Raw genomic sequence first — 13,997 nt, forward strand, 5'->3', positions numbered from 1 at the left:
GTGTTGCCTGTGTCCTCCTCTAGGATTTTGATGGAATCTTGTCTCACATTTAGATCTCTCATCCCTTTTGAGTTTATCTTTGTGTATGGTGAAAGAGAGTGGTCTAGTTTCATTCTTCTGCATGTGGATGTCCAATTTTCCCAGCACCATTTATTGAAGAGACTGTCTTTTTTCCAGTGGATAGTCTTTCCTGCTTTGTCGAATATTAGTTGACCATAAAGTTGAGGGTCCACTTCTGGGTTCTCTATTCTGTTCCATTGATCTATGTGTCTGTTTTTGTGCCAGTACCACACTGTCTTGATGACCACAGCTTTGTAGTACAACCTGAAATCTGCCATTGTGATGCCCCCAGATATGGTTTCTTTTTTAATATTCCCCTGGCTATTTGGGGTCTTTTCTGATTCCACACCAATCTTAAGATGATTTGTTCCAACTCTCTGAAGAAGGTATTTTGATAGGGATTGCATTAAATGGGTAAATTGCCCTGGGTAACATTGATATTTTCACAATATTAATTCTGCCAATCCATGAGCATGGAATATTTTTCCATCTCTTTGTGTCTTCCTCAATTTCTTTCAGAAGTGTTTTGTAGTTTTTAGGGTATAGATCCTTTACCTCTTTGGTTAGATTTATTCCTAGGTATCTTATGCTTTTGGGTGCAATTGTAAATGGGATTGACTCCTTAATTTCTCTTTCTTCAGTGTCATTGTTAGTGTATAGAAATGCCACTGATTTCTGGGCATTGATTTTGTATCCTGCCACGCTACCAAATTGCTGTATGAGTTCTAGCAATCTTGGGGTGGAGTCTTTTGGGTTTTCTATGTACAGTATCTTGTCATCTGCGAGGAGGGAGAGTTTGACTTCTTCTTTGCCAATTTGAATGCCTTTTATTTCTTTTTGTTGCCTGATTGCTGAGGCTAGGACTTCTAGTACTATGTTGAATAGCAGTGGTGAGAGTGGACATCCCTATCTTGTTCCTGATCTTAAGGGAAAGGCTCCCAGTGCTTCCCCATTGAGAATGATATTTGCTGTGGGCTTTTCGTAGATGGCTTTTAAGATGTTGAGGAATGTTCCCTCTATCCCTACACTGAAGAATTTTGATCAGGAATGGATGCTGTATTTTGTCGAATGCTTTCTCTGCATCTATTTAGAGGATCGTATGGTTCTTGTTTTTTCTCTTGCTGATATGATGAATCACATTGATTGCTTTACGAGTGCTGAACCAGCTTGCATCCCAGGGATAAATCCCACTTGGTCATAATGAATAATCTTAATGTATTGTTGGATCCTATTGGCTAGTATGTTGTTGAGAATTTTTACATCTGTGTTCATCAGGGATATTGGTCTATAATTCTCCTTTTTGGTGGGGTCTGTCTGGTTTTGGAATTAAGGTGATGCTGGCCTCATAGAACAAGTTTGGAAGTACTCCATCTATTTCTATCTTTCTGAACAGCTTTAGTAGAATAGGTATTATTTCTTCTTTAAATGTTTGATAGAATTCCCCAGGGAAGCCATCTGGCCCTGGACTTCTGTGTCGTGGGAGGTTTTTGATGACTGCTTCAATTTCCTCCCTGGTTATCGGCCTGTCAGGTTTTCTATTTCTTCCTGTTCCAGTTTTGGTAGTTTGTGGTTTTCCAGAAATGCGTCCATTTCTTCTAGATTGACTAATTTATTGGTGTATAGCTGCTCATAAGTTTTTAAGATCGTTTGTATTTTCTTGGTATTGGTGGTGATCTCTCCTTTCTCATTCATGATTTTATTAATTTGAGTCTTTTCCCTCTTCTTTTAATAAGGCTGGCTAATGGTTTATCTGTCTTATTAATTCTTTCAAAGCTCTGCCCATTTTTTAATTGGATTGTTTGGGGGTTTTTTTGTTATTGAGTTATATGAGTTCCTAATATATTTTGGATATTAATGCTTTATCAGATATATGATTTGCAGGTATCTTCTCCCTTTCAGTAGATTGCCTTTTCATTTTGAAGATTTCCTTTACTTTGGAGTATCTCTTTAACTTGATGTAGTCTTACTTGTTTATTTTAGCTTTTGTTGCCTATGCCTTTGGCGTCAAATCCAAGAAATCATCGCCAAGATCAATCTCAAGGAGTTTTCTTCTTGAAAACTGGTGTTCTATGTTTTCTTCTAGGAGTTTTATGGTTTCAGGCTTCATGTTCAAGTCTTTAATCCATTTTGATTTAGTTTTGTGTATGGTGTTAAATGGTGGTTCGGTTTCATCCTTTTGCATGTGGCTGTCCAGTTTTCTCATCACTATTACTTGAATATTCTGTTCTTTCCCCATAGCATATTCTTGGCTCCTTTGTCATAAAGTAATTGACCATATATACAGGGGTTCATTTCATTTCTGGGCTCTTTATTCTATTCTCTTGATTCATGTGTCTCTTTTTATGCCAATACCATACTGGCTTGATTAGGTTAGCTTTGTAATATCATTTGGAATCAGGGGGCATGATATCTCCAGCTTTGTTCTGTCTCAGAATACTTGGGCTATCTGGGTTCTTTTATGATTTCTTACAAATTTTAGTATTGTTTGTTCTATTTCTGTGAAGAATGTATTTAGAATTTTAATATGGATTATACTGAATCTGTACAATGCTTTGAGTAGTATGGACATTTTAACAATATTAATTCTACCATTCCATGAGCATGGACTATTTCCATGTATTTATGTCTTCTTTGACAGTTTATTACTAGAGTTAGAAAATTACTAGAGCTATAAGATAAATACTGTGGTTGAAAAAAAAGATTATAAATTAGGCAACATAATTAAAAGTATCTCAAACTTGGATTTGTGAATCACAGCAATGTTCCCATACTTTGCCTAAATACCTTATTTGTATGGAAATGTGATCAAATAAATCCATAGTTCCAAGTAAGCTATATCAATACCTTACCAAAAGGTATCCACCATACACAGAAAAGGATTTAAACTTTTTAAGGCATATTGAAGAACAAAATATGAAACCAAATTCTGTTTTTAGATTAATATCTCATCAATAAGCTTAAGAAGCTAGAAATATAAGAACACATAGTATCTAATGTCAGAAAAACTCACTATTGCAGAATTGCAATTTTACCAGCCTGTGTGGACATTTTTCCATTCCATTTGTTACTAGAAAAGCAAAGTAAATTTATCAATACTACTACTAGTAGATCAACAAATCAGATAATAGAGATTAACACATTCCAGGACATTATTAAAATTTTATTGCAGAAAAGAGAGTTTTATTGAATATCGATGAATGTATGGTTACTAGTAACTGCTAGATAACAGCACTATTTTGGATCACTGAAGTGAAATGTTTGGAAGAACTTTGTTGTGAGGAGGGGGAATAAACTACTGGCAATGAAATATTTAAGGCAAATAAGACATTATGGAAATAGTTCTTAAAAATAAATATTACATCTAGAGTTTATTCTGACAATCCTACATTCAACTAATACATTATTTGCAAAGGAACTCCCATATGTAAATGTTTCCCTGCAGTTATTAATTCCAAATTAAATATTATCAAAATTGTGACAATAAAGTCCAAGACATAACAAAAAATATGAGCAGAATACTACTTTTTGTTGTTTCAGATTTAAGTGCATTAGTAATTCAAAGGAAACGTTTTGTCAAGAATTAGAGAATATATTGCAAATAACTGTGCAGATTTAATGAATAGTTGGTTTCACCGCTGGATTAGTTAATTGACATTTGAGCACCTGAATGAATTTCATAAAAAATTATGGGACCTGGCTGAAAGTGTGTCAACACGTACTGACAACAAAGATTAAGAATTCAAAACACCTTGGAATTCAGCTTTGGAAAAATGATATTTAAAATGCTTCTCTTTGATTTTAGTGATTGTAACGGATTTACACCTAAAGAAACCTAAAGTCAAACAGAGTAATGTCTGTTTCAGAGAAAGCTTCACCATTGTTTCTGAAATACTTGATGTGGAAACATTTGGATTTTAAATCAGTTTGCATTTCACAACAAATTTTAACACTGCATTTATCAAAGGGCGAAAAGTGATAGCTATTAGAATTAAAGAATGGTGGTACCTTTGGTTTATAATTTCAAGAGAATGAATTATCCAAATACTGGTTAATGGAAAAGGAGGTTTCCAACCATAAGAGACAAAGCAATAAATCATCTGCCATTTATTGTCTCCTATTTCTATAAACAAAGTTTCTTAGTAGTGGTGACTGTGAAGAAGTTGAACAGACCATCATGAATTGATTAAAAATTCAGGTGGCTACTTCAAAAGAGGTATGATCACAGCCGTGGTTGCTTATGAGCTAGGCTTTATCTGGAAGTTTTATCAAATTCAATATTGAATATTTCCCTGAATGTCTCATAGGTTATTTTTCTTATTATAATGTAAATAAATTGTAATGAATATAAAGAAATTAATAATTAATATCTTCACCAATTTGCCTTATAGAATGTTACCATTGTGTGGGTATGTTGGAACATTTGTTGCTTAAGAGCATTACTCTAGAGGACTGTAGAGCAATTTTCTTTGCCTGAGAATCTGATCTTAACTGTGAAGTTCTGTTTCACTGGTATCCTCATAAGAGTAGAATGTTGGTTATTTCTAGGCAATATTGCTTATGATAAAAATGCCCCCTGATTTGTAAATTATATATGCATTACAGATAACTAAAAATGAATTCTAGGAGCACTTGGGTGACTCAGTCAGTTGAGTGTCTTGGTTTCAGCTCAGGTCATAGTCTCAGGGTCTTGAGATGGGGCCCAAGGCCAAGTCCTTGGGCTTCCCTCTCAGCAGGGAGTCTGCTTGAAATTCTCTCTCTCTCCCTGCCCCTCCCCCAGCTCATGTGTGTACTCTTTCTCTCAAAAGATAAATATTTTTGGGCAGCCCCTGTGGCGCAGCGGTTTAGTGCTGCCTGCAGCCCAGGGCGTGATCCTGGAGACCCTGGATCGAGTCCCACGTCGGGCTCCCTGCATGGAGCCTGCTTCTCCCTCTGCCTATGTCTCTGCCTCTCTCTCTCTCTCTCTGTGTGACTATCATAAATAAATAAAAATTAAAAAAAAAAGATAAATATTTTTAAAAAATAACTTCTAAATACCTGATGGGGAGCCACAGCTTTGGATATCCATAGTGCATGTCTCTTGCAAGAATCCTGAATTCTATGCTTATAGAATCTTTGCAAGAGATACTGGCTCCTGTGGATAATAAGGCTGTTAAGCTAGGGTGGCTTCCATACAACCCAATGTGGATCTCATCTACTTACATCTGAGTTGTCATCTAGGGAGAGGGTATTCCTGGGTGGCCAACAGATTTCCAAGTAGTCCCACGGAAAAGGAAAATCTGATGCTGCCTTGATGGTGAGAAGTAGTTCCTGTCCTATGTCCTTCTAAGTAGGGAGGGTGCCAAATATAGCCTATGAAAGTAACTATTGTAACTAGAGAGTATAGTGCTACTGGTATCAAGTGGGAAGAGGCAAGGGAAGTTGCTAACCAGCTGACAGTACACAAGACAGCCTCACACAACAAAGAGTTACCTGGCCCAAAATGTCAGTAGTGCTGAGCTTGAGAGACCTTGAATTAAATAATGCTAATTACACCTTTCTGTCCTGTATAGCCAATGAACAATTTCTTGAGGGATGGATGTATGCAGTGATTTAGGAGTCTGTGAAACATGGTTATATAAAGACCATATAATCATCTGTGCTGGGTTCAGACTATATTACTTTCTAAGTGATCAAATTGATTGTCACATGGTTCCTAGGCCTATTAGAGTATTTTTTAAGGAAGGAAGCTTTTAAAATTTCAAAATGAAGCTATTCTGTCCTTTCAGTGAGATTACCTGTTTAGCAGCCTAGAACAGATAACACAGATAGATGCCAACTTTCAGCATATCCCAAACATCATGTACTTTCTCAAATGGCAGCATTGTGGTTTCTGTGTGAAGTCATAATTATGAACAACTTTAGGGAGTGGGGTATAAATGTGCTATATAATAACAAATCATTTTGAAGCCATGTTATCAGAAACCTTGCTGGGTTACATAACACAATGACAATTTTCTTGGGCTAGTCCATAAAGAAATTTAAATCTAATCAGTCAGATTTCAATCAGCATGTGGAAACATTAAAGGTCCCTCGTATTTTCACTTGGAATCATCAAAACTGTTCAGCTTCACATTGTCTCCTTAACCCTTTCTTCAAACACATGTATACACATGCTGTGGCACTGCTCTGGAGCTCTGACAATTAAGTGGGTGATGATTTCATTTCAAACAAAAATTTGAAGAACCTAGAAGAGTGGTTCTCAGCCTTTGCTACTAATGAGAATCACCCAGGCCCTACTCCAAGACATTATTTAACTGATTTGTGGTAGAGCCTGTATTTCTTTACAACTCGCCAGATGATTCCAGTATTCAACTTAGTATTGCACATCATGGGCTTTGAGCAGTGGTTCTCAAGCAAGCCCTAAAGGACTTATTAAAACAAATTGTTGGGCAGCCTGAGTGGCTCAGCGGTTTAGCGCCGCCTTCAGCCCAGGGCATGATCCTGGAGTCCCGGAATCAAGTCGCACATCGGGCTCCCTGCATGGAGCCTGCTTCTCCCTCTGCCTATGTCTCTGCCTCTCTTTCTCTCTGTTTCTCTCATGAATAAATAAATAAAATCTTAAAAAAAAAAAAAAAAAACAGATGTTAACCCTCTGGAGTTTCTGATTCAGTAGGTCAAGAAGATAGCCTGGGAAATTGCAATTCCCACATGAAGCTGATTGTGCTGTTCCAGGGACCATACAACTGAGAAACATTGGCCCTAGAGCACTCTCTTATTACAGAAATTTGGAAGTTTCTTCTTAGTTATACTTTGTTTAATTTTCTAGGTAAAAAGGAGTTCCTTATTAGATATTTCATCATTTCTGGTTAATCAAATCAGAAGCAAAGTAAACCATATCTCTTCTCTAGGTTAGGCTAGATCTAAATTCATGATGATTCATGATATTGACCATCATCAAATAAATTGAGGTTTATGATGCAGAACATAAGAAATGGCTAATTTCTTTCCAGACAGTTGCTTGCTTATCTTCACACAATAAATATGCTCAAATCATGACAGTTAAAACTGTAAATGATGAACATAATGAGAACTTAGATTTGCATAGGGCCATATGGACTTTATCTAATACATCGCACTACCTTAAAGCAGGTAATTACTTTTTTGCTTGTAGAAATCGGAAACTTGAAAGAGATAGGAAGAGAGAACAGGGTGAACAAAGACATATGTATGCATTCAAACATGGCCCAAGGTGGATATGATAAATAAGCTTGATGAAAAAGGGCAGTTTGTGAGACAGAGAAGGAACTAATATAAAACAAGAGAAGAGTGCCAAAACACTTGGCAGAATAATTTGGATTTGATGATATAAGCAGTAGGAGGCTATTTAAAGTTTTTGAGCAGGAGACAAACCATGCTTCTGCACTTTTAGTCTTGGTAGACCGGTTTAAATAGAAGCATTTTCAATTATTCTATTGTGATTGAATAGAAGCATTTTCAATCACTAAGGTGTAACAACAGAGCTCCTGGTTTTATTTTTATTTTATTTTATTTTTTTAAGATTTTACTTATTTATTCATGACAGACACAGAGATAGAGAGAGGCAGAGACATAGGCAGAGGGAGAAGCAGGCTCCATGCAAGGGAGCCTGACATGGGACTCGATCCTGGGATCCAGGATCACACCCTGGGCTGAAGGCAGCGCTAATCCGCTGAGCCACCGGGGCTGCCCTGAGCTCCTGGTTTTAAATAAAAACTCACATCAAAATCTTATTGTTTTGTAAAATCAGGGAATTATAGAAGAAGAAATTAAGATTTTTAGCATCCTAATAGGTACAGTTTGAGTTATAACTGAAATGAACAATAACAGAACAATTTATGACCTACCACAGAGCTGTGTAATTCTCTTATTCCATTTGATTCTCTCAAATAAGACATCCATGCTTTTAAAGTTAATTGAAGCCTTACAGTCCAAGTTTCACTTTAGATGGACAGATATAGGTTCTACAGTAAAATAATTTGACCTGATTCTACATTGAACAGCAAGAAAAAACTCCAGATATTTTTTCTCAGTAAAACATAGTAAAATGTAATTTTATTCAAGATACCCATATTGTCCAGATTACTATCCAAGGATCTGTTTAGTTGATTGGATCATAAAGCCATCTAGTTTAGCAGCAAAGAAGGAATTTTACATAGCATAGCACTTGAACAAATGAAGTTCTCTTTTTAAGTCTTAAAGGTTTTTGTATTACTTCCTCAAAGAAAGGCTTTGATGAAAGAAATATCCAAAGTATTATCCAAGAAGCAGCCAAAGCTTAAGGGTGAATCCTGGATGCCAACAATGTTGACTAGGCAGTTGTCAGCATTTAGGTGTGGTGTGGTGGATCAGCTCCTGAAATGGTTGTGTGATCTGAGGTAGAGTGTGGAGTAAGTGCAGAGGTCCAAGGAGTGTATTTGAGGAGTAACCCCCTCAGTAATGAACTGGAAAGTCTAAGGAGAATAGGATTACAGAGAGCTGTGCATAGGCCCTCTTAATTGTTGCAAAACTTTCCTTCACCCTGCTGCCCCTTATATCTACCAACAGAATTGGGCTTGAAGGAAGTCCCTGCTCATCCATGAGAGACTAATTTTGTTAGAATTATGAGAAACAAGACTGGTTTTTGGAAACTTTAGAAAGCAATGCATGGGAGGGATATGGCTCACCATTATAAAGGAAGTTTAAGAGAAAGAAGAATACATGGGATTTTAAGTTAAATGGGCAGCAGGGTCAAGAGAAAGCATTCTACAAGTCTAAGGGAAGCTTTCTACAAGTTAAAGAGAAGTTCTGCAAATTTTAAGATGCAGAGAAAAAGTAGCCAAAAGCCAAGAGGGCTAGAAAAAAACCTATCTCTGGAGGAAACCATGAGATACACTCAGAGGCTGGGATGGGGGCACCCAAATATGATGATTTTCAGGTGAAGAGAGAGCTTACCTTGTGACCATCTTATTTTTATTCGTTTTCAAATAAAGTTCAGTGGTTCACAAACATTACTGTGTATCTGAATCATTCAGGGAGCTTGTTAAACTGGAATCTTGAGTCTCATGGCTCATACATAGAGATTCTTATTCTGTGTTAGACCCAGAAATCTAGATTCTTTTTTTTTTTTTAATTTTTTTTATTATTTATTTATGATAGTCATACAGAGAGATAGAGAGAGGCAGAGACATAGGCAGAGGGAGAAGCAGGCTCCATGCACCGGGAGCCTGATGTGGGACTCGATCCAGGGTCTCCAGGATCGCGCCCTGGGCCAAAGGCAGGCGCCAAACCGCTGCGCCACCCAGGGATCCCAGAAATCTAGATTCTTAATAAGCACCCCAGATGATTTTGATGGTGGCAATCCAGTATTTGAAAAAGACTTGCATGTGTTCATTTGTTCTGTGCAGGGTAGAAATGTGTAGAGGAGGAAAAGACTTAGGGGCTTGAGAATGGGGATCTTAGATAGTAAATTATAAATAAAAAAGATTTCTAAGTGGCACTGAGCTCCAGTAAGTTAGAATTCAACATCATGGACCACACTTGCTACCTTCTAGAAGGGTCTTTATTTAGTAGCAGATACACCAATGCAGAGCAAGTTTTCTAGACATACACCAAAGCCATAGTGAGCTGCTTGATTTGTCTTTAGGTTGGTTTGGTAACTGATATTAATGAAATATCTCAAGTTGACTCTAGTCTCAGAGACAAATTAAAATTTCAAATTTTGTAGAGAATCACCTCAAGAATGTCCTAATTATACCTTCAGCTATAGGCAAAGAAAACAGGAAAAAAAAATGTTTTCCATTCACCTCACCCGCAATGTGTAATACCTGGCGTTTTCTCAGACAGTTCTGATGTGAAATGTTAATTAGAACATAGACAAAGATGGGATTACGTAAAAGCTGAGCAAGTTGTTATTTTTCTGTAACAGCACTGAAATAGGAGAGCAACCTTCCAGACTGTCCAATATATCATTGGCATCCCAGGCTCTCCTTGTATGCTCACGTGAACAGGTCTTGGCTTGGGGTTTTGGTTTTTGCTTGTTTTTCATTCTGATCCTGTGTGTCCTAATTATAAAAATATTTTTCTATTTTATTAAACAAAAATAGAAATTAAAAACTAAATGTGATTTATTCCATGGTTTTTAGTTTTTTTATTAATAGATACAAAGCATAAGAGAATCTTATTCCAATTTCTGAAAAAGTTATCATACATATGTACATAAATTTGTATACATACAACAATTTCAGGGATTTCACAGGTGACCTGAAGGCTATATACTCAAGGCCTGTGAATTCCAGGTTCAAAATGCAGAGCTAAGGATCAGGAGAGAACATAGACAAAGGAAACAGTTGATTTTCACTGGAGTGTTCTTGTCCAACCTTTGTTAGTACATATAATTTTTAACATAAAAACAGTTTGGGGTTTTGTTTTGCAATTAACCTTTATCTGATTATTCTAAGGTACCAGAGAATCTTTATAAATTTTATTTTCCTAAATTGTAAAATATATTTTAATAATACTTGCTATATCACAATATGTTTCGCAGTTATTGTATTATTGAGTATTTAAGTTGCATCCAGTATTTTAATGTTATAGATAAAGTTACAAAAAAAATCTTTGTGCCTGTAGGGCAAGTTCTTGTTTTAAGAAATTTTAGAGAATCAGCCCTTTCTGTTCTCATTACTGTTTCCTTCTCCTGTCCTTATTCCTGCCTTTATCTCTCTTGCTTTTCTTCCTTTTCTGATCTGTTTCTGTTACCCATAAGGTTGAGGAATGCCCTTGATGACAACTGAAAGAGGAATAGCTTGAAATGAACAATGTCTCAACAGTAATTATTTTGTTCTGTGATAAATTGTGCATTTTTCTTCTACTTAATCTGAGTCTTGATTCAAATCCTATCTACTTCATCTTTTCTTGCTTTGGTCTTTCTCATAATTTTTTTTAATATTGGGTAAGTAAAACTCTTTTACACTATTATTGTTGAATAATTTCTGAAGAGCTAATAATAAAAACTTATTTTCAGGTAGCTTTCATATAGGGCTATTATATTTTAAAAATCTGTAATTGATTTGTTTTTATAAAAATTATGTAACTGAAATGATCAAACATATTGCCAAGGTTGTGATATCTTTAGGACCTAAAATAAGTCCAACTATTTTTTAAAAAGCAGCTCTCCCTTCTTAAGTATTCAATTTGAACATAGTTTGTTAGAACTTTTTAATTTAAATAATATTTGTTTTTTCTGAAATGTTTTATCTCTTTAGAACAAAAAAGTAATGCAGTTGCTTAATTTTGTTTTGAATACTTTATTCACTTGCCTCAATTTTTATTTGTTCATAGAGTTGTAAGTTATGAGAACATCAATAAAAATGACTACTATACTATTAGCAAAAAAGCAGTAACACACATTTATAATGAGGACATTGAATATATCGAAATTGATCGATGGGAACAGGAATATCTATATCACAAAGAACTCACTAAGATTCCCATATTTGCACTTTTCCGGAAATGGAAGGCTTTTAACGTGTGGAAGAAGAATGTCCGTTCCAAGAAAATAAGTGGATGTCGAAAATCTCTACAAAAAAACCTGTTCATTGTTAATCATGTACGTATTTATTTATCATACTTTAAAAGAATTACAGATAAAGTGTGAGTCTATTACAGGCATTGGTATAGACTGCCCTTGAAATAGACTATTTCATCGTTTTAAGAGAATTCACAATTTTTATTCTGTTTTGTCATTCTGTCTCTCATTCTGTCTTGTCATGGCAGTCTGGCAGTGTTTTCACATCTTAACTATGGTTGCAGAATGCAAAAGTATAAGAAGAGAGTTGCACAGGTCTGCTTCAAATAGAAGCAGCCTCAGAGGTTTGGATTCATGGCCCCCTTTGTTGTTGATTAGGAAAATGATGTATACTCTTGAGCAGAGTGGGCAGGCAACCCTGATTACCTCCTCTTATCTTTGAGTCACTCTGGACTCTATGGTCCAAAATAATTTGGGGGCTTGTTTTCATGGGCCAGTACCTCCCAATTGTAGGTTCTCCTCTACCATGAATCCAAACAGAAGGGAAAATTTTAATATTCACTTTGCAGGATGGGGTCATCATGGAAAAAGAACTGTTAAACGGTGTGTGGCTATATTTTAAATCTCTACCCACTCACTGAATTTCAACTTGCATTACAAGTTTTCTGCTTGGCCCCTGGGAATGAAGTGGAATCACCATTACTGTTGTGGTCCTTAGCTATCTATTTCTATGACACTGAGTCACCACCCTCTCAAATCAGAAGCCTCAAGTTTGCTTTTTACTGCTCATTTACTTCACTTTTCATATGTTAACCTGAAAGATCATTATCAAGATGTCAGGCACAAAATAAAGGAACATCAAAGGAATGATGTGTGTGTCTCTCATGAATAAAAAAATAAAATCTTAAAAAAAAGAGAAGAAAATATTCTAGTCCTTCTTGATATCAAACTCAACTTCTAGACCTTTAATTTCCTTAAGGATCCATCAATCATTTGAATCTATTGTCTTTTTATCACCTTTCATCTTTCATCATGTCTTAGGGACTATACATGTCATAAGTTTGTTACTAGGTGTATAAAATAGTTCTTCCTGTATTTGTCTCTAGGTCCTTAAGGACTCTTAAGGTTCTTAAGGTTCTCTTATATACTGAGGTTGTCCTCTGTCCACCATTGATACCAACCGTGCTTTTTTTTTTTTTTTTTTTTAAGATTTATTTATTTATTTATGAGAGAGAGAGAGAGAGAGGCAGAGACACAGGAGGAGGGAGAAGCAGGCTCCATGCCGGGAGCCCGAGGTGGGGACTCAGGGTGGCGCCTCAAGTCAAAGGAAGGCCCCAAACCGCTGAGCCACCCAGGGATCCCCCCAACCGTGCTTTGACGTTGATAATATCTTCTCCTAAATGTAGCTGGGCTACATTTAGAGTAGTCTACATTACATGAGACTAAAAAGTTCTCATCATTTAAACTTAGATTGACCTAAATGACAGACCCATTGTCGGTTTTTTTTTTTTTTTAAAGATTTTATTTATTCATGAGAGACACACAGAGAGACAGAGACACAGGCAGAGGGAGAAGCAAGCTCCATGCAGGGAGCCCGATGTGGAACTCGATCCCCAGACTCCAGGATCACGCCCTGGGTTGAAGGCAGGAGCTAAACCGCTGACCCACCCAGGGATCCCAGCCATTGTTGGTTTAAATGTCTATTAGATGCTGTAATTACTCACACACTTACCACTACTCTTATATTTACAATTAGTTAATAAGGAGGGCTGATACACCTAGACTAGGTTTTGAAGGGACAAATGTGAAGCTACCCTTGAAATATTTCTTTTCATGATTCTTTTTCTTTTTTTTCAGTAACAAGCCTTATTGGCGCATGTGCCTATGTTTCCCTTTAACAACTTTATTGAAATACAGTTAATGTACCCTATGATTCACCCATTTAAAGTATACCTTTCAATGGTTTCATTATATTCACAGGATTGATTAACCATCACCACAGTCAATTTTAAAACATTTTCATCACTTCAAAAAAGAAACTCTGTTACCCATTAGTGATCACTCTACATTTCTCCCCAACTCTGCCAGGGCCCTGCCCCAGCTCTAGGTAACCACTAATCTACTATTTGTTCCTATTGGTTTGCCTATTCTGTACATTTCATATAAATGGAACCATACAATATATGGTTCTTGGTGGCTGGCTTTTTTCACTTAGCATAGTGTTTTCAACGTTCATCTATGTCATGGCACAGCATTTATTTTTATTGGCATATTAATAATATACCATTGTATGGTTATACATATTTTACATATCCACCCATCTATTACTGATGGATATTTGGATTGCTTCCATTTTTTGGATATTATGAATAATACTGTTACGAACATTTGTGTACAAATTTTTGTCTTGATGTAT

The 13,997-nt window shown here is 36.2% G+C and overlaps 1 protein-coding gene across 9 annotated transcripts in view; it reads left to right on the forward strand.

The window, feature by feature from the left end:
- Window positions 1-13,997, forward strand: part of DNAH6 (dynein axonemal heavy chain 6) — a 232,589-nt gene that overhangs the window by 20,427 nt on the left and 198,165 nt on the right. For all 9 annotated transcript variants that reach the window (XM_077843082.1, XM_077843081.1, XM_077843075.1 and 6 more), the window contains one exon: window positions 11,395-11,662. In XM_077843082.1, the coding sequence (XP_077699208.1) occupies window positions 11,395-11,662 (268 nt within the window). The remainder of the gene's footprint in view (window positions 1-11,394; window positions 11,663-13,997) is intronic.

This window comes from Canis aureus, chromosome 12 (genome assembly GCF_053574225.1).
Source record: "Canis aureus isolate CA01 chromosome 12, VMU_Caureus_v.1.0, whole genome shotgun sequence".
NCBI lineage: Eukaryota > Metazoa > Chordata > Mammalia > Carnivora > Canidae > Canis > Canis aureus.